Source organism: Parasteatoda tepidariorum, chromosome 9, assembly GCF_982258835.1.
Source record: "Parasteatoda tepidariorum strain Cologne lab strain chromosome 9, Ptep-v5.0, whole genome shotgun sequence".
Classification (NCBI taxonomy): domain Eukaryota; kingdom Metazoa; phylum Arthropoda; class Arachnida; order Araneae; family Theridiidae; genus Parasteatoda; species Parasteatoda tepidariorum.
Genome location: NC_141763.1, coordinates 11,828,873 through 11,856,424, shown reverse-complemented (window position 1 = coordinate 11,856,424; position 27,552 = coordinate 11,828,873). Strand labels below are relative to the sequence as shown.

The window sequence follows — 27,552 nt, the reverse complement described above, 5'->3', positions numbered from 1 at the left end:
AATCTGATATTAAATGACCATATTTGTTACAACGATAACAAGGTCCTATCTTAGATTTATCACAACTAGTTTTGGATTTAGACTTAATATTAGCAGATTCTAAATTTCCCTTACTATTAGAAGAACCAGATTTAAACTTATTAGTTATGCTTAACTTTTCATTAAAACTTGAATTAACATTATAAGCAATATCACTAACATTATTTAAATCAAAATTAAGTTGCTTAAGTCTACTCTCCTCCAAAAGTAATTCGTCTAAAATGTTCTTAAATTTAAATTTAGTGTCCTCCCATCTATAAATAATCTGAACTATACCTTGAAAGTCCTTGGGTAAGTATCTAATAAGTTGGAATCCTTGGTATAGGTCGTCAACAGGATGTCCTGCTTCTTTCAATTGAGAAACCAGGTTCTTTAATCTTGCAGCGAATATTCCAACCTCTTCTCCTGGGGTGTATTTCAGGTCGAAGAACTGGTCTAGGAGTTGAATAACTCTCGCTCTCGTAGTCGGCTCAAAATGTTGTTTTAAAATTTCCCAAGCTTCAGCACCATCCATTGTCGCCGAGATCAGACTTCGGTATTCAGGTTCCACACTAAGAAATATTGACGTGTACGCTTTGTCCCGTCTCCAGAGGTATTCTTGACTTTCTTTTCGACTTGCTTCTGAAGGTAGGGCAGGCTCAGTTTTGGAGATAAAACTCCACACTCCTCGGTCCATAAGGATTACTTTCATATTTTCTTTCCACGTACTCCAATTTGACGAATTTAGGAAATCTATATGCAGGTTCGAAGATTCCATGATGAAACAATTATAACTCAAAAGGTTCTTTAAAAGCAAAAGGGTGTATCACTGCTCGTACTGTACTAGATACCAAACTTCGTAATCTTTAGCAGTAGCCATCAAATTTGGATGTGCCGACTTCAAATTCCGGTCTAAAATTCTTTAAATAAATTCTTACTGTTAGTTTTGTCAACTGGAGAAAAATTCTTTAGAAGCATCATATTTTCTTAAATGTGGTATTATTTTTCAAATCCACAGCACCTTGAAGTACTCCACAGCAAACTTGTGATTTAAGCTGACGATTCACTTCGCAAATTTGGCGGGCGGGAACGGCCCCCATCTTTAAGATTCTCCATTTGAAGTTGAGAAAGACTCGGCTAAATCCAGGCTAATGCAAAACTAAATATTCAGGACGATAGAACATGAATCCCGGTTATGCCATAAACTCGGCCCATAACCTTGACAGCCGAGATTCTCGCAGAATATCATATTTGTCATGTCAACAATAAAAGAGAAACGAAGTTTCTGAATAAATGAGTTTATTTAAAAACATTAGTAATAAAGAATGTCACACACAGAGTGACGAAAAGAAAGAATACAAAATGATCTGCTTCAACAGAAGCTTAAATACAGATAGCAGGTGACGTCATGATCCACGCAAGAACGACCAACAGCAAATGAAAATAAACTGGCCGATCCCCGCAGACCATGACGTCACCGACGCAAGTTGAATGCATGAGATCGACGACGGAAAATCGAACCTCATACCTTTTAACTCCTATTATTTGTCTAACATTTCGCACTTCTCCTGTTGAGAGTTTGTATGCTGTGTGTCATCAACCCTCTCTCGATTTCAGACGCGTGCAGCTCTCTTTCACAATTTACTTTTGCGTCATGTCATCTTCATCGAACCCTCTTCGATATGAGATTATTCCACTAAGTTTACAACGATTGTATGATGCACGACTCTCATATATACCACCTTTTAACTCTCGCATGCGATCACTCTTTCAGACATTTGATTTTTGTGATATACCATCACAATTTGTAAATTATTTTCTCATCCAACCATGGACTATTTCATCATATTATCTTGATTGCTCATTTGTGTCATACAGTAAGTCTAATGTCTCACCTAGCATTTTTCAACAGCTGTTCACTTTCCATCGTCATCAGTATATACAATAGATAGCAGCTTTTACAGATGGATCTAAGTTCCCTGGTTGTTGGTTCCTGGTAGTTCCCTGGATCCCTGGACATGTTGGTTGTGGGATTGTTGTGGCTGATATTACTTACAGCTACAACATTCCTGCAATTTGCTCTGTTTTTACAGCGGAAGCATTTGCTATCCTTTTAGCTTTAAGACTCATTTCTTCGCATTCGGCTAGAAAATTTTGTATATACTCGGTTAGTTTGAGTGTTTTAAGACAGTTAGAACATATGAGAAACGAAGCTCATCCAATTTTAATTTTTATTCAACATATATTGACTTCTCTATACGAGAAGGGTTTTAAAATTTTATTTTGCTGGATTCCCAGTCATGTAGGTATTAAAGGAAATGACAAAGCTGATTCTGCTGAACGATCTGCCTCTTCTCCGATAACATTCTGTCCCATTTTCTGATTTAAAAAACCACATTCGCAAACTTGTTCAGTTTATGGCAGCAACTTATTCGGACCTACAAGGCGAAAACAAATTACATTCTGTTAAACCTACTTGTGAGCCTTGACCTGCACTTCACATGCGCAGGGCAGATGTCAAACTCACCCGCTTGCGAGTAGGACATACTTGACTTACTCACCTTCATTTGCTATTTGGAGAACCTCCTCCCGAACGCAACAATTGCAACATTTTACTCACGATTCATCACATTTTAATACTTTGTCCATGTTTTAGCCAGCTTTGCCTCACCTTTTTTGGTAGCTCCATTTTATGCATAAAGGACTTGTTAGATGAAAACCATCATCGCTTTTCTTCGCACTATTGGTATTTTAAACAGTATATACGAGATTTATCATGCTAACCATTTTTATTAAGTTTTATCCGCGTATAAAAATACTTGCATTTACACTGTTTCAGAATTCTCATCATTTTTACTATACTTATTGATTGTGTAATTGTACTATATTCTACCTTTTAATATGTTTTTAAAACCGTGTGTCTGGCGCAGCATGTCCTCTCTGGACCTTGTGCCATTAAATCTTACATTCAATTCAATCCATTTTGGCCTGCCGTCAATCATGTTACTTGTTTGATGAAATACTTGTGTGGCTACTGAGTTGGCTTCGTGAGATTCTTGCACTCTCATGTGCAACTCATGTAGAGTCTTCGAAAATTATTTTGTATTTTGTTAATGTATATAGAGCTTAAAAAATATTTTTTAAGTACTTTAAAGGTACTTATTTTTTGTTGAAAAATTGATTGTTAGCGTTTTTTTTTAACGCAGAAACGCAGGGTTGCCGCAGGCGACTAAAATGGAACTACTTTCGGCATGAGGTGGCTATGGAAAGAAAAAAGCAATTTAAGAGCAAGCTAAAAAAAAAGCAATTATTCACAAGAAAATGAGACTGTTTGGAGACTTTTCTGTTTGTCTAGCAATGATTTTTAGTGTAAATTGAGATAAAAACCAGCACCTCGCGGGAGCTTCTGAACGCACTGGTTTTTTTTTTTTTCTCCCCTTAAAAACTTCTGAAAATTTTCAATTGCAAATTTGAGTCTTTACTTTTTAATTCGTTCAATCTGCACACATTCCATTGCAAGTCTATTTTGTTATGTAATAAACTTTTCAATGGTTATTGCTACGAAATTCCTGATGATTTTGAAAAACCACATTTTTAATGCAGTATTATGATGTGTGAATTTCAAATTAGAGTAATCACTTTTCACAATATATCCATGTATACATATATATATATATATATGTGTGTGTGTATGTATGTATATATATATATATAACTATGTATATATATATACAGTAGGGAACCGATTATCCGGAACGATCGGTACCATCACTATTCCGGATAACTGATTTTTCCGGTTTTCTGAATCGCTACAAAAAGCCGTTTTTTTATTGTTAAACCCAACTAAAAAAAGAAAAATATTGGAAATAATCTTAAAAAGGAGAAAAAACGATGAAGTAATACACTAATAATTATTTCCAAAATGATGGTAAGGTGAACATCTTTAAAAAAAAAAAGAAAAATCCTAAAATCTTATGAGGAAAAAATTTTTTTTTTTTTTTTAAATGGTGGGAAAATTTATCGAATTTCGTTCCGGTTTTTTGGTTTTCCGGTTTTCTGATTTCCGGATAACGGGTTCTGTACTGTATATAACTATGTATATATATATATATATATTTGTTGTATGTTGGAAAAAATTTGTGCAAGAACATTAACGTTGATGTAAAAATTATATTTGCCACCAACTTACTGTATGGATCATGGTATATGACAATTAAGTCATTTAATAATATTTTTGATGAATTTTTGTTCTTATTTAGACAACTATTTTCATAGTTTTCGACAACTGGTTTCATGCTTTTAGACTACTAAAAGCAACTATTTTCGGTGTTTTCACTACAGCGCAAAAACACGAGTATCTCGCATACTTTTTTCTTTTCTCGCATTAAAAAATGATTACCGCGAGAAATTTGCGCATTCTATAAATCAATTTCAAAATTCGCCACTTTCTCACATTTTGGAAAAAGCTTCGAGTTACGCCATTTAGAATAAAATCCGTTTCACTTTTCTTCCTGGATTTTTCATTATTTTCAACATCTGCCCCATTATCTAGCCTCCCTATTTACTAGTATTGTTCAGAAACTTTTCGAACAACAGAACACAACCATGGAACCCCTTTCAGAACACATTTTCTGCAACCACGTGTTTACCGTAGGTAAGGTTTCTTCATGTAAGACGTTCAAATTTTTTATGCACTTATGTAAGATAAATAAATACCTTGTAAAGGCAAAATCTTCTATGATGCACCAAAAATATTTAATGCTTTAAAAAATAGAAGACGTTAAAAATGTATTATAATTAAAGAAATGATTTTTTTTTTCATGAGTTTTGTGTTTTTTTAGTTTTAGGAAATCTCACTTAACTTTTTGAAATCTCACCCTGTTTTTGAGAAAGGGTGAGAAATTCTCACCCATTTTTTTTTCTATGATAAAAAACCTGTATTTTGTCCATTTTTTTCTGTGGCAACCCTGAGAATGTCTCTGTCTCTAGGGTGGCGATGTGAATGGGGGGGGGACTTAAAAATGTGTTTATTAAAGTAAAATGTGCAGCACTAATTAAATTTTTAAAGACAATTTAATTTTGATATATTTAATCCATGATCTTTTTTTTTTCCCCTTTCAGAAAAATGCAGAACTATTTTCAGCCTGCGTTGTTAACATGCCTACTGACCTCCAAGAAGCTTTGCATTCAGCCTTAATAGTGACAAATTGACTTTTGTTATTCACTCACAGTGACATTGCTGCTTTCAGAGTGTTATGAATAATTTTATGAACTGTAGATATTGTGTGTTCCAACATATATTAAATATTTTGTTTCCTATTTTTGTTTTGCCTTGCCTTTGATATATATCTATATATGTTGCATGTATAGTTTATCTAAAATAAGAACTCCCCCAGACATTCGTCTAGACCTGTGGCGGTGACAATGGTAACGTGATATGACTATTTCAAGTAGGAGTGTGGGGTAACTGTTTAGGGGTGGTTTCGGCAAAAGAACTTTTTCTTCGGTCTATTGTGTTAGTCCTAGAGTGAAGCTACCCTCCCTAAAATGCACCATTCTTGTTTCTATAGCACCAGACTGCCTCAGGCTTTGTGGCGGGAAGAGTTCTTATTTTAGACAAGCTATATACACATTGTGCATAGCGTTTTTAGAAAGTGCTTATTTTTGCTTTTCGTCTTTTAAAAGCCCTTAAAGGTTCTTTTTTCATTTGGTGTTTTTAAAAAGTGCTTAATTTTCCCTATTCAAAAATAAGATTTTTTTCCTTCGCTATATCAATTTTCGCTGCCAAAGTGTGGTTCTTTTAATGTTCTATTCAATGTTTTCACACTTCATTCAACCACAATTCGTTGGTTCGTAACGTATGAAAGTGCCAATCCAGAAATCGAACTGAAAAATCTCTCAGCCTTTTTATGGTGGCTAATATAATCAAGAAAAGAATTCTTAGCCTGAAACTGGTTATTTTATCATGATCATGTGAAGTCTTTGAAAATTATTTTGCATTTTGTTAATGTATATAGTGCTTAAAAAGTACTTTAATGATGCTTATATTTTGTTGAGAGATTTGACGCACCCTGTACATAGTTGCCAACTCTACTGGATTTTGCCAGTTTCTCCTGGTTTTGATAAAAATTCTCCTGGTTTTCTGTACCTTTCAGAAAATTCCCTGAAATTGATTAAGTTTTCTAAAAAATTCCCCATTAAAATAAGGTAAATTTGCACAGATTATTGCGGGCTTGAATATTTCAATAAATATTACTAATATATAATGAAGCAAGTCTCATTTATAAAAATCAGTTAGAAACTCTTTTTGTTCTAAAATATTCAGTTTATTTTTTAATCAGAACTCCCTTTTTTTAACTTAATTCAAAAATCTTTTAACTAATGATGTATTAAATATCTATTAATTACTATTCAAAATTATGAGTAGACATAATACATAACATTTCAAGCATAACTGGAAAATATGGTTTTTCTATTTTGATGACTATAAAATGCTTAAAATTCTCTGTATGTAAAATATTTGGCACATAATGCATTCTGTACAAGTCTCCTGTTTTTAACAGAGACTCCTGCATTTTACGACTATCTACTATTTACCTGTATATTCTCACATTTCTCCCTATTTCAGGACTGATTCTGATCCGGAAGTTTCCGGACATCGAAGGTCCAGACGTTTAAAAAAATCATTGATCACAGAAGTTACCAAAAATCAAATTTTCAAAGGTGGAACTTAAAAACACAGTTTATTTTGTTTGAAAACGAGATCCAGATGCATTTTTTTATCAGTAAATAATTATTATAATCATAAACTCAAGGAAGAAAGACATATTTGTAAATTTTAATTACTTTTCTAGGTCATAATTTAAAAATGTAAAGTTTTAAATATATTTTAAGTAAACTATTAAATATTGAGAAAAAGAAAAAAAATAATACCCTGTTTAAATTTTTTTCAATTTAAACTGGTTTTTTTTTAACTCAAGAATTTTCCAGAATTTTGACTTCGGCTCACAATCACCTGCGTAGCTGCCAAGTGTACAGATTTTATCGGAAGGGTTCCGATTTTCCTTGTTCCGATAATACGATTTTGGGTCCAAATATTCAGATTTTTCATCTTAGCGTAATTTTTTCTTTTACTCTATAAAGCGATCCATGTCCGATTGGCGAAATCCAATCAAGTCGCATTATCACTTAGCTCCGCCTCTAGCTCCATTCGTATATTTGATGATGTATGTACAGGTCGCTTCACAGACACCAAGAGGAAATTTTAGCTTCCTGACTCCTTGTCTTTTACTTGCAACCGTACCGGTGTTGAATGTTTACTCGGAACACATCTCTTCGATTTGAGTTTAGCTTTGAATGTTTTTCCACGTGGTAATCTGACAAAAATTCGGCGAAGTCCACTATTGATCTACAATCGATTAGAAGCGAATTGTATTCACAGGATTTCTCCTTGAACACAATATTCCGTTAGCTGCTGCAGACCATGCATCAAAGTTGTTTTGTGCGATGTTTCCAAATTTTTCGGAGGTAAAAAAATACTCGTGCAGAAAAACAAAAACTAGTTATTTGGGTCAAGAAATCGCAAACAACACTTCCGAGCAAATTATAAAAAAGCTGAAGACTAATGTGTTTAACATAGCGACAGATGGGAGCAATGACTCGTCGGACAATCAAATGTCTCCAATTGTGGTTACATTTTTCGATGATGTGTTGGAGTTATTGAGCTGCACTCTTATATCTTTGCCAGTTTTAAATTATTCAAGTACAGGTCAAAATATTGCCAATCTAATTTGTGCCTTTTTTTCTGAATACAGCATACCATGGGAAAATTGTTTATCGTTTTCCTGTGATAATGCAAGGAATATGATTGGGAAAAACAAAGTTGGTGCATATCTCAAGGGAAATCATTCTAATCTGTTAGTTTTTGTCTGCCTTTGTCATCTGATCAACCTGGCGGCTGAAAAAGGAGCAAAGACTTTGCCCATTTCATTTGATGACCTACTTATAGATATTTATTATTATTTTCATAGAAGTGGGAAACGAAAATTAGAATTTAAAAAATTTCAAATGTTTGACAAAAAAGGTGGTAAAAAAATTCTAAAACATTGTGCGACAAGATTGTTATCCCTTGGTAAATGTATCACTCGCTTACTTGAACAATGGAAAAGTCTTCTCTTATATTTCAAAGAAGTGTGTTCTGAGAGCAAAGTAACTACAGATTTCTCACCAAAAATCTCGGCGTATGTAATATTAAAATTACAGCCTTGTTATAGACAAGTGTTTGATGAAAAGTTTTTAAAATCAGCCAAATCTGCTACAACTGTAGCACTTAACAAGAATAATTGATTATTTTTTTATATGTGTTTATTGTCACATATGTTTGAGTAATAATAAAATATTTTGTTTTTAAATATGTTTTAAATTACTAAAATCAGCTATCATTTCTGTTTAATTAGTTTGTTGAATAAGAATAATAATCAGAACTCTTGTCAGTTGATATGTATTATAATCATTAATAATTGTTACATTAAATCTCCGTTACAATTATACAAACATTTAGTGTAAAGAAGTAAACTTTAATGTCGCGGCCGTGTGACATGTTCCTATTTTTTTCCCTGGCAGGTATGCCTCTGATATTTTTTAAGAAAAATTTGGTGGTAAAATATCCACTGATGACTAATGCCAGCATTGCAGCAGGTTCAGTGTTAATAGTTTAAGTCGAACTATTATGATGTCTCAGGGGATAGAGTGTTCACTTTCTAATGAGGTGAACCAGATTTGAATCCCAACCCTGACTGGGCGATACGAATTCTGCATCCAGCCTGCACTGACCACAGTGATGGCGTAAAATATCCTCAGTGGTAGACGCATCACGGGTTAGAGGCTAACCGAAAGAGGTTTTGCTCTCCATATAACTAAATTCAGGTTAGTTCCATCAAAAAGTCCTCCACAAAGGCAAATTTCTCCCAATACATGATCCAGGAGCTGACTTGTTTTCTGGATTGGGTTCAAAATTACAAGGTTACAGTTAAACATTAGTAGTTGTAAACCCAAAATTGGGCGGCTGTTCAACGACAGTTATAAAATAAAGTAGTTTATATTTCAAATTTTTAATATCTCTTTTTGATTTACATGATGTATCAAAACTTTACTCGTAGCCTAAAAAATTTCGCTAGTAAATTCTTCGTTATTTTATTTGTACAGTTTTGGCAGGTAGGATAATGCAACAATTATGAAATTTATATTTCGTAAAATCTACTGGATTTTTTTCTATCCTATGCATGTATGTACAGTGTTTTTTTTAACGGAAATAAACTGGATTTCTAATAGTAAATGCACCCAATGTGTTCGTCCAACTTAATGATAATCAGGAGTAGTACTAGGGTTCCCGCTGTATTTGAGAAACTAGAATTAGGAGAAAAAATGTTGCGTTAGTATAATTACATTTTTGACCAAAACCTGGAAAAATCTTGTTACAGAAGACAATAACAATATGCAGTATACAAAGTAAGTGTAACAACATGGTGCATAGTTTTTTTAAAAGGTGCTTATTTTTGATACTCGTTTTTTGTGTGCTTAATTTTACCTTTTCGAGAATGAGATTTTTTTTTCTTTCTAAACCATGTAGATTTTCGACATGTATTATGCAAAAGCGTGCTTTTCACACTGTTCTATTAAACATTTTCACAATTCATTCAACCACAATCATTTTACATGTTTAATGCAATACTTGCGAGTCCGCATGTGCGTCTTCTGAGCTTTGTTCGGTGAGATTATTGCACTTTCGTGTGCAACTTTGTAAGATATTCTCAATTTCAGGCTGCATTTTCCACCCTCTGGTGTTCGATCATTTTATAATGGTTAATGTAATCAAAAAAGAGTTCTTTGTGAGAAACTAGTTTTTTTTATCATGATCATGTAATGTCTTTGAAAATTATTTTGCAATTTTTCAATGTGTTTAGTACTTAAAAATATTTTTTTAATGCTTTAAAAGTATTTAAAAGGTGCTTATTTTTTGTTGAAAGATTTGGCTACGTACCCTGAACAACATTATTATGTCTTATAAGGATTCTGCCATTAAATAATTATAAGATTAATTATTATTAGAAAATTAGTTTATCTTTATTGAAAAAATTAAGTCAAATTTCTTCCTACATTTAACTCATATTTACAGTTCAATTATGTACTAGGTTTTTTAAAACTAAGCTTTCTGTATAAATCAATTTTGCTTCTTGATCGCAAGCAAGAACTACACTTACAGATTACTTTATATAGAGGGGACTACTGCTTCTATAAATTATAATTTATAAACTTGAGTATAAAACCGTAAAAATGTGATCTGAAATTTTCTTCGGAGAATCTGAGATTTATTTCAATAATTGAGTGGGAAAACTGTAGCACGATATTGTAATTATATGACAGTACAGCCTTCAACTCTAGTGAGACATCATATTTCAATAGCTTTTTTTTATCACTTAAATTTTAGTTATTGTCCTCTAATGTGCATATTAATTTTCATTCAAGGAACTTTGATGAAGTATACATGATGTTCTGTAAGAACCGCCCTTAATGCGTGTAATTTGAGTTCTAGTCATCAATAAATACAAGAAGGTGCTTATAATAATGATTGCAAATTCTGTTATAGCTAAAAAGAAACTAAGATGCTATTAAAACCTGCTTCGTGGCTGTAACTTGAAGATTTTTGAATAAGTCTTTCAACTGTTTCCTCCTGTATTTTTCATACTGGTAAAAGGATTTTAAAAATTTATATTTAGCAGTATCTACGTAATACCCTGCATGTATTGAAAGGACTTAATACTGTGGGCAAAACTTTCTGTTTCATCTCTATTGGTGTATAAAAATTTATTTTTAGATGAAGTGAAATCAGACATACTTAATAAGCCATAAAGTTTCATATGTTAAAAAAATATATTTACAAAATTTTAAAATGCAAACAAATTATTGGAGAACCTTGAAACTTCACTAAATGGACGGAAGGAGGCAAGAGGACTGACAAAGACCTTGAGGCCTTATGTGCCAGCTTGCACGAAAAGAGTAGAGGGTAGGAGGTCAACTTTTCAGTACTGAGAAAGAAATCAGTATGTTCAGTTTCATAAATTAATCTCTTTTCCATTTATTTTTAATATTGAAATTCTTGTTTTTCCCTCAAAATTATGTTAAATAAAAAAACGTTTTATTGTAAACATTGTTAATTTTCATAATTATTGTGCAATTATCAAGTAATGATGTAGCTCATTAATGAAAAATGAGATTGAACTTCAGCACCTACTTGCTTATACAAAATTTGTACCATTGTTGTTCGTAAATTTTCTTGTTTTATTTTTCCCCACCGTTTTGAAATGCTGTCCATAGTTAAATTGAGATTATGACTTTTTTAAAAAAAAAAAAAAAAAAAAAATTGAGGTCATTCAAAACATAAATGATATGAAAAATATGTAGAGATATCTATAGCTTTGTGAAAAAAAAATTATTTGTTTATTAATTGAAGTACAAGGTTACCTGTTATTTTAATCTTGTTTACTGTAAAAAAAAATAAATTAATTAAATGAAGAAAAAAATTCGATGATTGATTTAATATGTGAGAAAGAAAGGTACATTTTGGAGTCGTTGAGCTATAAAATTCTAGTAAAAAGTTCAATCTTGAAATATTTTTAGAGTGCATGAGAGAGGTGCAAAAGAATTTGTTTGTGAAGTGTCTCTCGCAGGGCTCGAAAAACCGCCCGTCCTCGGCGGTCAAAAATTCCCCGCGGACAACGAATGTCTCGAATCCGACGTCCGCGCGAACGGCCATTTTCCCGTTAATGTTCGTGATACATTTTCAATTTTTGTAAACTTACAAGAGTCTAGCGCCTCACTTCTAAAATGAACCTGAAATGGAATTGATATTTTCTCTGTCTGGGAGTACTGCAGCGGTTGAAAGGGGCTTTTCAGCAATGAACTTACAAAAAAAAAACACATTACGTACTGGTCTTAAACAAGTAGCGTTAAACGCAATTATGAACATATATCTAAATGGAAAACCCTTTTCAGATTTCTGTGTTTATGGAATACCCTGTATAGGATGATTTTTACGTAATACCTAGTGTATATTAAGATAGTGTTTGTAGAAAACCTTTTATATCTTAAATATGGTTTTAATGAAACACCCAATGTATATTAGTATGTACAAGAGTAGTATTTATAGAACAACCTTGTTACAGGGACACTTTATTTTTTAAAGTAAATAAACTGACTGACATAACATTAGTATCTACAACAAAAACATATTTACAATATCTAGTTATCACAATCAAGTTTCATTTGACGCCACAAGTAGTCTGGAACAACTTGAAATTCAATTATAATGATCCTGTACTAAAGCATCATCTGGACGAACTCTGTAAGGCAAAAAAGTGTTTTTCAATTCTGAGTAGATTGCATACCTGCCAAGTCTAGTGTTTTTTAACGAGGACTCCTGTGTTTTACGACTATCCCCTGTTTACCCGTATATTCTCAAATTTCACTGTATTTGTTGAAGAAATTTTTAAAGAAAATTTTGATGATAAGATATCCACTGCTGGTAAAAATACTTATTTTATTCCTCCATAGATATGCTATTGCCAGTACTGCAGTATGTTGAGTGTATAGTTTGAGTTGTGACGGCAATTCCTACTTATTTTTTCTTATTCTGATAATTTTTATACAATGTTATTACGACAAGCGAGTTTTTCGATTTTGACATTCTCAATTTAGATCAATTCTACCGTAAATATACATCCTTTATGGATCTTTTTTTTGTGGAAATGTTTCATATTTTAGTATTCACTTTTTCACGCGCTTGATTGGCGACATTTAAATCGTAAGTCCACATTAATTTTCGATCGCTAGTTATTACAATTACTTATTGTTTTTCATTCATTTTGACATCGTTTTTAAAATCCCAATATGTTTAATAAGTTACGACGAGCAACATTTTCATAATTCGAGAATTGCTCTCATTTTAAAACTAATTGATAGAAAGTACGAATTTAACTGAGGAATTATATTTAACTTAAATTTTATCTTTTAAAGAAAATAAATTTTGTTTAATGATAAAATGAAAAACTTATTTATTGTACATTTTGGGTATCTTAAAAGTTAGGCAAATATTTGTTACCAATTCCCTCTTTGTGATGGGTGCCCTTTTCAGTTTCTAGCTTCCTGCCTTTTTTAAGGTCTAGAATGAACACAACATACGGGAAAACTATATATAGAAATTTACCAGTCATAAATGATTGTTTGCTCGTAGTCGCAATTTTTGAAAATATTTTCCTATTTGAGCAGATTTTTGTGTTGAATATTTAATGTAATTTTTTATTTTCACAAATTATGTCTAAATTTTCACAAAATTACCTCTTAAAAATACCTACACAGACCCCTGATACATATTTTTTACTTCGCTAAATGAGCTTTTATTATTTCCAATTTTGATTTACATGATAACCTGTGTTAATAAAGCTTCACAAGGTTAATTGATTCTCAGTTTCCAACAGAAACATTGACTCTTCGGAATAAAGTTGCATGACTGATTATTATCTTCCAAAGTTGATGCCATGTATCTAAACTCATCCCATTGCTTTTTAATTCCTTGTGGGTTCGATCCCCGCCGACCGAAGACTAGCTTTGTCGTAGATGGTGACTGATGCACGTCAAATCAGTCGGGTCGCAAAGTCCTCCATGTTTCCTTAACAAATCAGTACCTCTCGGGGTACTCATATAGGAGTTTCCTTGTCTTCTGGATTGGGTTCAGAATTACAAGGTTAAGGAGTTACACATTAGTAGTCGTAAACCTAAAAATTGGATCGTCTGTTCAAAAACAGTTATAAAATAAAATTTCTGATGTTGAGCCATGGTGGCTCAGGGGATAAAGCGCTTGCCTCCCAATGAGGTGACAAGGGTTTGATCCCAGTTATAACTGGGACTCAAGTTCCGCACCCGGCTCGCATCTACCACAGTGCAGACATAAAATATCCTCTGTAGTAGACGTATCATGGGAAGTTTTCGTGGTTTTCCTCTCTATGTAATGGGTTAGTTTTATCAAAAAAGTCCTCCACGAAGGCGAAATTCTACCAATACTTGATACTGGAGTTCTCTTCTGGATTGGGTTCAAGGCTACGGAGTTGAACATTAGTAGTCGTAAACCCAAAATGTGGGTCGGCTGTTCAACGACGGTTATAAAATAAAATCATCTCATTGCTTCAAATGTAAGTAATAATATTTAATATTTGTCTGCCAGCATTCAGTGTCTTTTCAAACATTTTCTTTTTTACAACGTAGAAATTATTTAAAAAGGGTTACCATAACAACTGGACATGAATTGAATCAGTGACTGAAATGTCATGGACCGGTATTACTCCAAAAAATGTCCTGATTTTGTCCTTATTTCTTTGTAAAATGTTGTTCTTTTTTTTTTATTGTGAACCTCTACGAAGCCTGTCCCAAGCAGCATAAAAGGGCAAATAAATGTAAAAAATACGTTCGTTCTCTATAATTCTTTAGTTAAATGTTTATAAGTATTTCTTTATTTTTTTTTTTAAGCTGGCTACAAATATTTGTTTGTTGATAATATTGAATCTGCTCATTGTCAGTAACTGACAAGGAGTTTTTATTCTTATGAAATTAAAGAACTTCCAAAATACCGAATGAGGTAAAGCTACACAACGTTGTATATAAGTAAGAACTTTACCTTCATAGTTGATTTTTCCGTCGTTGTCGGTATCTGTCTCTTTAATCATTATATCTAGCTGACCTTCTGACATGGGCTCGCCTATTGTGTCCATAGCTGTTTTCAGTTCATCCTTTTAAAATTAGAAAATATCAATACAGAAGAAAATATATATTTTTGTTAAGCTCACAAATGTCATTAAGAAACACAGTTACAGTTTAAGAATAAATATAATCTATTACATATTTTGGTTTGAAACTACTATCAGAAGTTAATATAATATTTTGAGGTATCTTATGAAAAATTAAATTGTAATTCAGTACCAATTGGTATAAACAATAATGGTATTTTAATTAAGATATAAACAATAATGGACCAAAGTATTTTAATTAAGATTTACCACAATCAATCAATTTTCCCAGATGAATTTGCACTTTAGTTTAGATAGTATATAACTTTTTTTTTTGTGCTTCAATTGCCGTTGGCTTTAGATTAATTAGGTTAACAGAAACGTGTTTCATAAGCTTAAGTATGACGAAATTTAAACATGTAGTTAGTAATTTCATACAGCTTTCAGTGACGTTGCACAGTGTCCTGATAAGAAAAAAAAAAAAGCTTGGCCAAGATTCTAAGCGTTTTAATAAACGGTTCATTTTAATATGACTTATTTTTTTCCTACTCATAACAAAAACAGATCCTACTACAAACGGACGAAAGAAATTCAAATGTTCTCTTAGTGTTACAAAATTGAAAATAATTTTAATAAAAAAAATGGTTATAATAAACACATTTATTAAACATTTCTAAAATCCCTTTTTTTAAATCAAAATTTTATAATTGTTTACTATTATTATCGGCTCATAGAAGTGTATAAATGTTGAGCTCTCTCCTTTTTAAAATACAGGCCCTTAAATTAGGTATCGCAGATATTTTAGTTAAACTTTTTTTCTTCACGTGACTAATTAAGCTTTTTATTATGCAGACGTATTCTATTGTTCTGAGTGACAACTCCAAAGCCATATAAAAACATCTGTTACTTTGATCAGAACAAGTTTCGAACGGCTTCAGATAGAAAAAATGAAAGAAAAAAAGCAATAATTTATTAAAGAAAGTAAAAACAAAACCAACTTTCTCCTCTGTACTGACATTTATAACAAATACTGAGTCACTTTCATTTGTTACGTTGCAATATTGATGATATTTTTGCCACTTTTTTTTTCCGGTAAAGAGAAAATATGAGAAGGCAAACGATTTTTTAATAGCATTTAAATTCCATGGTGGCACTACTAGTTTGAATTCAATAGTTCAAATAATGCGGTTCTATAACATAATTGACAGTCGCTAATTTTTGTTCTTGAAATTGAGAATCAAACGAGTAAATTCAATTTAAAAGATAAAGTTTAGAAAAAAATTAAAAACGATTTTTCTTCTTCGTTAAAATAAATATATTTAAATTAATAATTTTCATTCTTAATATTGTTTTTTAATATTTTAAATAAGTAAAAATATTTCTTTATAATCTTAAAAAGGTAAGCATGTTTCTTATAATCTTTATATTCTTAAATAGTATTTCTTTTAAACTTTAAAAAGGTAGATTACATGGTTCTTGAAATTTGCTGCATTTGGCACCATGAAGCTAGATCACTATCAGTTGGAACAATACCAGAATTTTTTTTATATAGGTCTTCGGCTACTGATAATGCACAAAAGTGCTTCAAATACCACAAAATTGTGATCATTAATGATAACGCATATAAACTACGATAATGTAGCAATCATTATCGATGGCATAACATATTAAAAAAATAAAGCGAATACTATGCATAACTATTGAATACGATGTTAGTGTTCATAAATTTAATTTGGGAGATGAAAATGTTGGCCCGTGAAAAAATAATATGGAAAAACGTCGCGATATGTTGTCAAATATCGATATTTTTTTATATGCATCGCTATATTAAAATTCGTTTTTACCGGTTTAAGAAACCAATGTTCATATTTATGACAAACACGTGGTTCCTATACTGATGTGTACTTTGACTATACTTTGGTAGCCCGACTACCTGCAAGCGAAGTCGATCACTTTACGGTAGAATGGTTTAAGAGGACCAAAACCTCACAGGCGAATCAAAATGGTCACACACCCGCACGTTGACCGCAGCTAGTGATGTTTGACTTTAGTGATCTACTGGGAACCGTGTCTTAGGATCAGACCCACTCTAGAGAAGGGTTATTCGAAATTACCTTCGAAATGTAACCATTTCCGTCTTTATCGAATACTTTGAAAGCGGCCATTAGATCAGCCATTGCATCTTCTTTCACATCGTGGTGGGACATCCAAGAAAAAAATTCTTCTTCATTTAATAACCTTTGACCTGAAAATAATAAATAAATAACATCGTTTTTCTTTATAAACCACAAAATTACATCAATAACTGCGTCAATCCACCATCTCATTTCTCTTACGATAAGTCGATCATGTAAATGTAAAATGCACATAACCAATTATGCTTTTCGACCTTTTCCAAAACAAATTTTTAACCTGCATCGAAGGCTTTAACAATCTGACGACGTGGTCGACATCTAAACTGACACCTCTCTCTCTAAACTTCTATATCACGCTTAAGTGAGACTTGAGAGGAAGCTATACAACGATAGAAACTTTTCATCGCAAATTCTGTTTCACCTCCTTAAGTAATTTAAAGTATAGAAAAGGTAGGTGCAGGTAATATTTTATGAACAGCCGACCCAATTTTGGGTTTATGACTACTGATGTTCCACTCCATAGCCTTGTCATTTTCAACCCAATCCAGAAGACAATCCTGGATCAAATAGTGGGAGAAATCTGCCTTCATGGAGGACTTTTTGATGGAACTAACTCGCATGTGCGTTACATGGAGTGGAAGACCACGAAAAATCTCCCACGGTTAGCTCGACTGCAAGATGACTCTAATCTACGGTTATATTTTTCAACTGAGGTTATTTTGCGTCCGCATGGTGGTTGGTGCGAGCCGGGTTCGGAAATCGTATGGATCGCTGGGATTCGAACCCGGATCACCTCATTGGAAGGAGATCGCTCTATCTCCTGCGCCATCCGGATATGTATAGTTGACCATGTAAAGCTAAGCACGGATGGGGCTAGAAGTTGAAATTCGTCGTAAGACTTCCGATTGATTTTTAAGCCTAAATCTGAAAAAGGAAGCCATCCAATAATATTATACTTGCAATATAACGCGTTCTTTCAATTTAAGTTCTAACGAAACAGACAACAATTGCATTAGGAAGATTCCTCAAGCACAACAACAAACAATAACAAACGGCGATATTTATAATAAAACAAATATAGCCAAATAAGCAATAACACTCAAAACATGGCAAACCTTAAGGCCTAGTTTCTTAGGACAGGACGCCGTCAGCTGGAAATCAGCGCTAACCTCTGATTGGTCCATTTGTGAGTTGAGTTTGATAGCATACGTCATCGAACGTTCATCTTGAACTACAATTGCCGTCCAACTCAACTGCAGTTGGATTACAACGTGACGTTAACCACAGAAGCAATGGCGGACAACATCCAACAGCACATTGAAATCAGCCAAGATTTTGATTTTGACATTAAACATAGCACTCTTCATTTAGCTCAGCTATAATGTGTTTTTTCTTGGACAAAGTCATTATTTGTTCTCTAAAACGCTGGTCGACAATAACAAAATCAATACAAATTCAAAATAAATATTTGTTTACGTTATTAACGCATGCGCAATGAGAGATAATGTCTGCGTAGGACCGACTGCTCACGCTGAGCTAACAAAAAAGTATTTTTTTTGGCGTGAGCTCTACGTCAACTTTCCGCTGACGCCCAGATAAGGCGCTTGTCCTAAGAAACCAGACCTTTACACTTCATTTATGTCTTGATTTTAATTTTCTTTAATTTGTTGTAAGTTCGCGATCTGTTAATTTATAAATGACAGAAAACTCTTATGAACAGTAAAATTACGGGTAAATTAAAACACAAATTACAATAATAGAACTTCCTAGAATATTAAACCTGTTCACACATCGCCTCGTAGGCGGAGGGATACACAGGAAGTTTTCTAAATTTCTTCCGGTTTTAGGATGCTGGTTATTATTTACATTCAGTCAACCATTCATATAGTTTGTATAAAGTAAGAACTCCCCTTGCCATTCGCCTGGACGATGACTATGGTACCTAGGTATAACTATTTCAAGTACGTGTGCGCGGTCATTGTTTAGGACAGGTTTTGGTTTGGATCTGCGATATAAAGGGAATCTTTTTCTGCGTTCTATTGTGACAGCCCTAGAGTGAAGAGAAGCTACCCTCTCTGAAATGCGCTATTCTTGTTACCATTGCAGTAGACTTTGTGGCAGGGGGAGTTCTTACCGTAGACAAAACTCTAGTCAATGAGAATTCCGCTTCAGCAGATTGCGCCACTTGAGAAGCAAATACAGTAAAACAACTTACCAGTCTTGCTGGCCTCCTCGATAAGCTTAGCAATCATTTCATCAGTCAGACTGATTCCTAATTTTTCCAGCATACTTTTTAATTCTGTTTCATTGATGCGGCCATCTTGATTTCGGTCTAACATTGCGAAAGCTGCCTTCAACTCTGAAAAAAAAAAAAACATTTTTCTTTAATAATTGGTCGTTGAAAAATAAACTTAGAATACAATGTGAATGTAATGTTAGAATGTAAGAAAGTGAATGTTAAAATTCTATGAAATTGAGGGAATATATGCTTTCGCGCAAATTTTTTAAATGTTTTAAGGTTTGTGAGACTGAGTTTCGTACTAATAGCGCAAGTTGGACTAACCTATGACCAGAGCTGGGCTAGATCAGTAACATACCGATCTTTACAACATCGAACTCTAGTTTTCCATTCCAAGGCCGTGTGCAATATCTTATCTTAGTATGGTCCAGCTGGCTAAGAAATCGACTTCTGCCACACCCGTTTATAGGGTTCATATATCTATTCATTCATCCACAGATCGTAATTTTGACTAGAACCAGAGAACGATCACTTTCCAATTCAGTACCCCCAGAGGTTTAAATTGATATCAGGTGAAAGATTTATTCGATAAATGTCTCTAAAATATATCAACCCAGATTAAACTTATTATTACAATAATATGACTTACTCAAACATACAAAATTTGCATTTGTAATATAGGATAGATACAAAAAAAAAATCTTCATAATTTATTCGTATTTTTAAATTTAATTTGAAACTTAAGCCTGAAAAGAAAAAAAAAATGAAATAAATTGTTAGTTCTTATAAATGGATAGATCGAAACTTCTAAATATCTAATCAGTTTCTTCGAAATATATAATCTAATCAGAATATCTAACTAGATAATCAGATAATTTCAGATCAAAATTCAAGCGTAGCATTTTAAGATTTAGGTATCTCTATGTTTATGTGAAAATCCGATTATTATATCAAAAATTATTCATAGTGTCCGCTTTTTTTTTAACATTAGTTTTTCATTCTGAGTCTTTAAGCTGTGTTATCGGCTTGCAAGTGTCTTTTTTTAAAAAAAATATTTCGTTTGTTTATTAAAAATAATAATTCATTGTAAATATTATTTACCTGTTATTTGACTAGTAGTCAAATTGGGCCGAGAATGATCCTGAAAAAAAAATAATATTTTTAAAAATCGAAACTAAAAATGTGATAAACAGAATTGCACACATGCAATAATTTTAAAAACATATAATAATATTATGAAAGAATAGTAATTCTGGAAATTCAAGAAATGTTAATAAATTTTCAATATTTTTTCACTGTTTTTTTATATATTAATAATAACTAGAAAAAAATTAAAACATTCTCCAATTCACTGAAAAAGTGCACCTTTTGTAAAGTAACAGAAGTGGGGTACATTTAATCAGCAGATTAAACACTATTACTTATTTTCATATTCTTTTTTCCCTTTGTCATCAAAATCGGTACAAACAGGTGAGCATAACAATAATCATTATTATTTTTAAATGTCATTAAAACGCAGTTACATTTCCAGCCAATTTCCTTCTCTTCCTCTGTTTTATCTTCAGTTGGTGCATAAGAACAGATAATACTGAAATTAAGGAACTTATTTTTAATAATTTTTTCCTTCTCTTTTCATTAATCTTTAATATTTTTCATGTTTTCTCTACATTTTTAACTTTCATATACAGAGTGATTCTAAATTTTAGGAAGTGATAGTACACACCCAAGCAAGCAATTTTTATCAAAGAATGCATGGTCAAAAACAAAACGCAAAACCGCTAGAGGGCGTCAAAGTTTATGTTCTTATATGAAGCAAAAACACACAAAGAACGATGAAGTTAAGTTATAAAAGCAAATTTAATGGCATGTGATTACAATGAGTGTTCAAAACAGTGGCCGGCAGCAGCTATGCACGCAGTACTACGGCGAAGAAAAGATAGGCGAACATTCTGAAACACACCAGGCATATCACGAACTTTCTCTGCAGCGGCCGAAAGCTTGGCGACAAGTAACGCAGCGCAGTAACTCGCAACAGGAATGGAGCTTTCACGTTTGCATCAAACAACTTTCCAAATGCACCAGCACCTTTGCGTTTTGTTTTCGACCATGCATTCTTTGATAAAAATTGTTTGTGTATGTACTATCACTTCCTAAAATTTTGCCCATCTTTTTAGAATCATCCTGTATATACTATATACAACTTTATTGTTTTTATGCGACTGAAACCAGTTTGCACTTATTTACGTTCGGACACCAATTGGTTAAATTAGGCGATATACAATATAGATTGGAGGATTCAATAAATTAGACGATATATTACATAAATACAGAATATTTATTATATCAGGTATTACATTATTAAATTGTTATAATTAGACCAAGTGATTAGACGCACTGTAGTGTTTTAATAATTTGCACGAGTTTATAGGCAATACTTTTATATTTAAAACATACATATAATGGGTTTTTATTCAGGAGATTTTCAATATACTTCCTATTTGTATTTATTTTGAACGTATTTCGTTACAATGTTAACCAATTGATACACGTAACGTAAACAAGTACAAACCGGTTTCAGCCGCGTAAAAACAGTAAAGTTGTTATAATATCACCTGATAATTAAGATTTTAAATAGAATCTTATAGTGCGTGTAATAATTCGTCCAGGGACTATACGTTAAAAATGCTTATATTTATTTTTGTTTAAAAAGTAAACAATGATTCACCCGGCTTATGCGAGGATACCTCTGATCATCAATCATTCACGCCATAAATTTTCAAACAATTTCTTTTATTTATTGTTTGAAAAATACTTTAACGCACATAAAAGTAATGCTAAAAATGCTTTTATTCACATTTAAAAAAAAAAACAATCGTAGTGGTATTTTCCCTTAAAAGTTAGCAGAATCATTTTCTTTTCAATAGCAAGCAACGTTTGAAATCGAAACAATTCATTGATATTTGTCGATTTACGACCCAATTCACGACTGTTCTAACAATCGCTGTCGTATGCACTGAAAATGTTTCAATCGTCTATTCGTGTCTGTTTCAGTAGTCAAAAAGAATTTGATGCGCTGGAATTACGCCTTCGATTCGTCAGAATTAAATAAGTTTTTGTTTCTTAAGAGGACGCCTTACCCAGATAAAAAACCAGATAATTTGACCTTACTTATTTGATTTAACCTTACCCAGATAATTTGAAACTTCTAGTGTGCATGCTTTTTTTTTATTACTTAATTTTTGTGAAAAATTACTAAAATTACATGATAAGAACAGTTGGGAAGAAGATTTCTATGTCGGTACCTGCGCCAAAATAATCGCCAAGTTTTGGCATTTTATAGTATGTGACCCGCGCGAAAAAAAATCACACAAAAGGATCAAATCTAAGTATTCCTATCCATATATGTTTTATATATTTGCAAGTTTGAGCCGCGATGGCACAGGGGATAGAGCGTTCGCTTTTCAATGAGACGAACCGGGTTCGAATCCCAGTGAGAGCTGGTCGATACGAATCCGCATCTGGCTTGCACAGACCACTGTGTTGACGTGAAATATCCTCAGTGGTAGAAAGATCATGGGTTAGAGTCCTCTTGCAGTCAGGCTAACCGTGGGAGGTTCTCGTGGTCTTCCTCTCCATGTAACGCAAATGAAGGTTAGTTCCATTAAGAAAAAGTTCTCCACGAAGGTAAATTTCTCCCAATACTTAATCTAGGAGTTCCCTTGTCTTCTGGATTGGGTTCAAAATGTCAAGGCTACGGAGTTGAACATTAGTAGTCGTCAATTCGAAAATTGGATCGGTCGTTCAACGTCGGATATAAAATAAAATAAAATATTTGTAAGTTTTTAATTTCAGTTTCGAATTATCTAAAATAATTTCATTTTGAGCCTTTTTGGCTCAGATGATAGAGCTCAGACCCTTCCATTAAGGTGAATCGAGTTCAAATCCCAACGATGGCTAGTCGATTCGAATTCCGCACCCGGCTTGCACCGACCGCAGTGCTAGACGGTTCATGGGTTAGAGTCCTCTTGCAGTCAGGCTAACCGTGGGAGGTTTTCGGGATTTTTTCTCTCCATGTAACGCGAATGCGGGTTAGTTTCATCAAAAAGATGAGGCAAATTTTTCCCAATACTTGATCCCTTGTCTTCTGGATTAGGTTCAAAATTATAAGACTACGGAGTTGAGCTTTAGAAGTCCTGAACCCACGATTGGTTAGGCTGTTCAATGTCAGTTAAAAAAACCTCGACGCGTTACATTTTAATATATCTGCAAGTTTGAAATACCGTTGACGCTAAGCGATTATAATTAACACGAACAAGTTAACTAGAAGGAACATCTTAAACTTATTTTTAAAAAAGGAGTTATCTTTGAATTTCAGTTGCGAATTATTTCCAACAACTTAATTTAAAAAATCAAGGTTATCATGTTAAAAAAGTCATGTGGAAAAAAACTGTTATAACAAGTAGACTCCAGACAGTAGGGGAGAGTGGGGTCAATTGCAACATATTTTACTTAACTATTTTTAACTAACAAAAAATTCAATATATTATTAGTATTAATTGAGAGACGAGTAAAGTAGACTGTCCTCTACTAGAAAGAAAAATAAATACCTTATTTTAAATGTTATTATATTAGTTATTAAAATTTTTTGACAGTCGTGCACTTGTTACAATTGACCCCGTAAGTGGGGACAATTGTAACAGTTCATAAATTCAACTACAACATAGTTAATTATACATATTATCATAGTTGTGATATATTTTTTTATTGATCATAATAGTAGTGATATTTTAAGAGTAAAAATAATAATGAGCAGAGACCTAAAGGGTTAAACTTTTAACTTTAAGGGGTTAAAAATTTTAATTTATGCTGTGAAAGGTGACAAATAAAATAATGCACATGCAACATAATATAAATTATATAGGAAACTATTGGTGGTTCTTAAAGAGTTAAGTAATGGTTTGTAAACATTTTTCAGCTGTTGCAATTGTCCCTTTACTCATTGTTACAATCGTCCCCAAGAAGCCATTTCAGCTTCATTTGTTAAAAACAATACTAGTTAAGTAACAAAACTATTTTTTTTTATTGAAAAGTTAATTAAAGTGTTCACTTACATATTCGGTTAATAATTTTTATTTGTTTAAACAAAATTACTTTGTTACAATATAATATTCTAATACCAAAAAAAGTACTTATGTAGCGTGAAAATATCTTTTGTGATGTAACTCTTTCAAAAGTACATAAAAATGGTTGCCAGCAGGGGTGTACATGTAGATTTATTAAATACACCTTGTGCACCACCTAGGAACCAAATTTAGAACCCGACACTCGAAATTTTTTCTCTGTTACAATCGTACCCTGTTACAATTGACCCCACTCTCCCCTATATCTTATGTGGTAGAGATGCACAATGCGGTAAGTAAATTAAAAATTTTTTTTAAAAAAAATCACCCCAGAAATTATAATTTTTAAAATGTCATGGAATCAAAAGATTTGAATCCTTAGACAATTCAATTTCTTAAAAGGAAATCTTCATTCACCTAAACATGCATTCTAAACAAATATAGTTCGAACGTTTATAAAAAAAAATTATTTAGGTGAGTAATTAAAAAAAAAACTGTTTTTTCTTGTTTCAAAATTTCTATAAATCCGGTTTGTTGGTTTATAAAATATACTTGAGTGAAACTTATCAAAACGACAGTTAAACGTCAAAACAGAGGTTAAAGAATTTTGTAGTTAAGTAAATGTTACAAATATTCCAAGATGGAGTTAAAAAAAACGTCACGCTTTCAAGAAAGTTGAAGTCAAGATTTCAAGATGAAGTTCAAAAATATAGTTTTGACTTCCAATTCAGAATGAAACTAATACATGTTCGAACTTTATTTTAAATAATTAATTTTTCAAAATCATAATAATGTATTCAAACGAAAAGACAATATATCAACTTTTGAGAATAATAAGATCTGGTATAAACATAAGTTTATATTGTATAATTTCACCACCTTTACATTGCTTTACAATTTATGTGATACGATACTAAATTTTCATAAAAATCTCCATATTTTAAAATAGAGCTGAAAATAGAAACGCGCACATTTTCAACAAAGACTAAAATTGAAAACATAAGAGTCTTTCATTACATTGAGAGAACCAGTTCATTATATGGAGAATATTTTGAATGTTAATTGCCCCATGGCAGAGACATGGCGACATTGTCTCTAAAGAGTTCTTGCAGAAAGATTTTTATTTTGGAAAAAAAAGATATATGTTTCTTTTCTACAAAAATTTACACCCAATATTTGAATCATGCATTTACATAATCACTTTTTGACGGGCTCAATTTACGCCGATAGTATAAGTAATCGATGTACATGTTTCGATTGTATTAGCACTATTAGAGCGACAAATGCGAGAATAGCACCCATACTATTAGAATAAAAATTATTACATGTTCAATTATAAAAAATTACTTAGTTTTTTCATATAAACACAGCGTTTTTGTTGTTTTAAATGAGTAACATATATGTTTGTTATTATTAAAAGTATCTTGCAGAAAGATATTAGTGCTAGAGAGTTTTGTCGCAGATAGCTCAAAAAAAATTCTGCTTAGGGGTTAATTGATGCTCCGAATAAAATTTGGCTACAGGGAGACTCAACTAAATTGCACTGAGCAAAAGATCATTATATCTTTAAATAACTATTTGTAAACAAACAATTAGCACACAGAATTTAAAAAATAAATAAATAAGCGTTATAACGTTACCATGCATGCCAATTCCTGAACAAAAATAGTGGAAAATTAGTAAGGGGAAACACATATACTATAAAAATTCGTTTGAATTTAGGATTGACTTTGATATCAGCAGCATAGCAATCTTTTTGTTATTCAATTATTATCTACAAAAACTTTCCAATCGCTACTTGAAAATGTAGACAATTAAAAGATAAACAACTCTCAAATATCAATGATAATTTAATTCCCCTCCTAGGAGTAGAGTGTGAGAGAGGAGGAAAGAATGAATTACTTTACCAGGAAAGTATTTTGACGAATATATTTGGAATATATTCTCGGAATATATTTTGGTCAGAGATCAAGAAAAACTACATTTTCTTCGTAGTCAACTACAACTACTTTATTACAATTGTAGTTAACGACAATTACTTTTTTAAATTGCAGCGATTACGAACTACTTTCGAATGTAGTCATTACTTCGATACTTTTAAATGACAAGCTTAACTGGAGAACTTAATTTTGACAAAAATATTCAAAATGATTTTGAATAAAAAAAAATTGGCTTGTTTAAATAGGAGGAGATATTGAGGAAGTTTTAATTCATGTTTATATAGAATAGTTCTTTAATCCAAAGCACTCTTTACGAATTTGTTCCTTTAACTGTCAAACTCTATGCTTTTCTCAACAATGATTTAGGAAATGCTATGAAATTATCAAATATTTATGATTTAAGTGATCAATGCTTTTTTATATCCTCTGGAAAATAAAGTACAGGGCGAAAAACAAACAAAAAACGGACCACCCTGAATAACTTTTAATCTAGGATCCGATGTTCACGTTCTAGGATTCAATCTTAATGTTTGAGGGGATAACCGCAAATATGCTAATTAATTAATGCAGACGATATTTTAAATTACGAAATCAGGCACATAAACGTACTTTAGAGTTCGCTTGAAATCGAATTTTCAAGTCATATATTTAAAATTCGATTTCTCAGGGACAAATCGACCGATTTCGCACCGATTTTTTCGAGCATCAGACGATTCTAGTAAACCCATTATGGTCACTATCCCGAAATGCTTTTTGTACATAGTTCTGTACTGCATACTTTATAAATCAATAAATATGTCAGTTTTTAATTTTTTAAAAAAAAACTTATGTCTTTGCCAAAATTTCTTCTTGTGCGAATTTTAATCCAGTCTCTTATATTATAGTGCGTGGAGAAAAAAAACACTGAATAATTTTTGATCTAATGATCGGATAAAAAATCCGTATTAGGATTACTAGGATTCCTAATAAGACTAATACGGAGTTTACTAGAATTCAATCCTAATGATTTAAAGACCTAACCTTAAATGTAATAATTAGCCAGTGCAAGCGATATTTTAAATTACGAAATCAGACACAAAAACGCAATTCCTCTGAATAAGCATAACTTTTTTTTCAAAGAAAATTCTCTGATTAAACATGCTGAACACTCTTTTAATGAATCCTTATTTTTGAATTTGATGGATCTGGAAGAAAGTAAAAAAAAAATGAAATTAAAGTTCAAAGTTAATGCATTAAAGAGTCCAAACTTTTGATGCTATATTAATT

At 32.2% G+C, this 27,552-nt stretch overlaps 2 protein-coding genes across 5 annotated transcripts in view; one reads left to right on the top strand and one right to left on the bottom strand.

The window, feature by feature from the left end:
• Window positions 1–5,337, top strand: part of Karybeta3 (karyopherin beta 3) — a 69,935-nt gene extending 64,598 nt beyond the window's left edge. The window contains exon 27 of the mRNA XM_043053030.3: window positions 5,140–5,337. Within this exon, the coding sequence (XP_042908964.2) occupies window positions 5,140–5,229 (90 nt within the window). The 3' untranslated portion in view covers window positions 5,230–5,337. The remainder of the gene's footprint in view (window positions 1–5,139) is intronic.
• Window positions 5,338–12,230: 6,893 nt separating this feature from the next.
• LOC107454299 (calcium-binding protein E63-1) overlaps window positions 12,231–27,552 on the bottom strand; it is a 31,008-nt gene continuing 15,686 nt past the window's right edge. For 2 of the 4 annotated variants that reach the window (XM_087150872.1, XM_043053034.3), the window contains 5 exons: window positions 20,328–20,367; window positions 19,203–19,346; window positions 16,967–17,097; window positions 14,744–14,855; window positions 12,231–12,416 (listed from right to left, as the gene is read on the bottom strand). In XM_087150872.1, the coding sequence (XP_087006998.1) occupies window positions 12,394–12,416; window positions 14,744–14,855; window positions 16,967–17,097; window positions 19,203–19,326 (390 nt within the window). In that variant the 5' untranslated portion in view covers window positions 19,327–19,346; window positions 20,328–20,367 and the 3' untranslated portion in view covers window positions 12,231–12,393. Of the gene's footprint in view, window positions 12,417–14,743; window positions 14,856–16,966; window positions 17,098–19,202; window positions 19,347–20,327; window positions 20,368–20,749; window positions 20,810–25,986; window positions 26,122–27,552 lie in introns of those variants that run through there. The other 2 variants (XM_087150870.1, XM_043053033.2) reach the window with 2 other exon arrangements.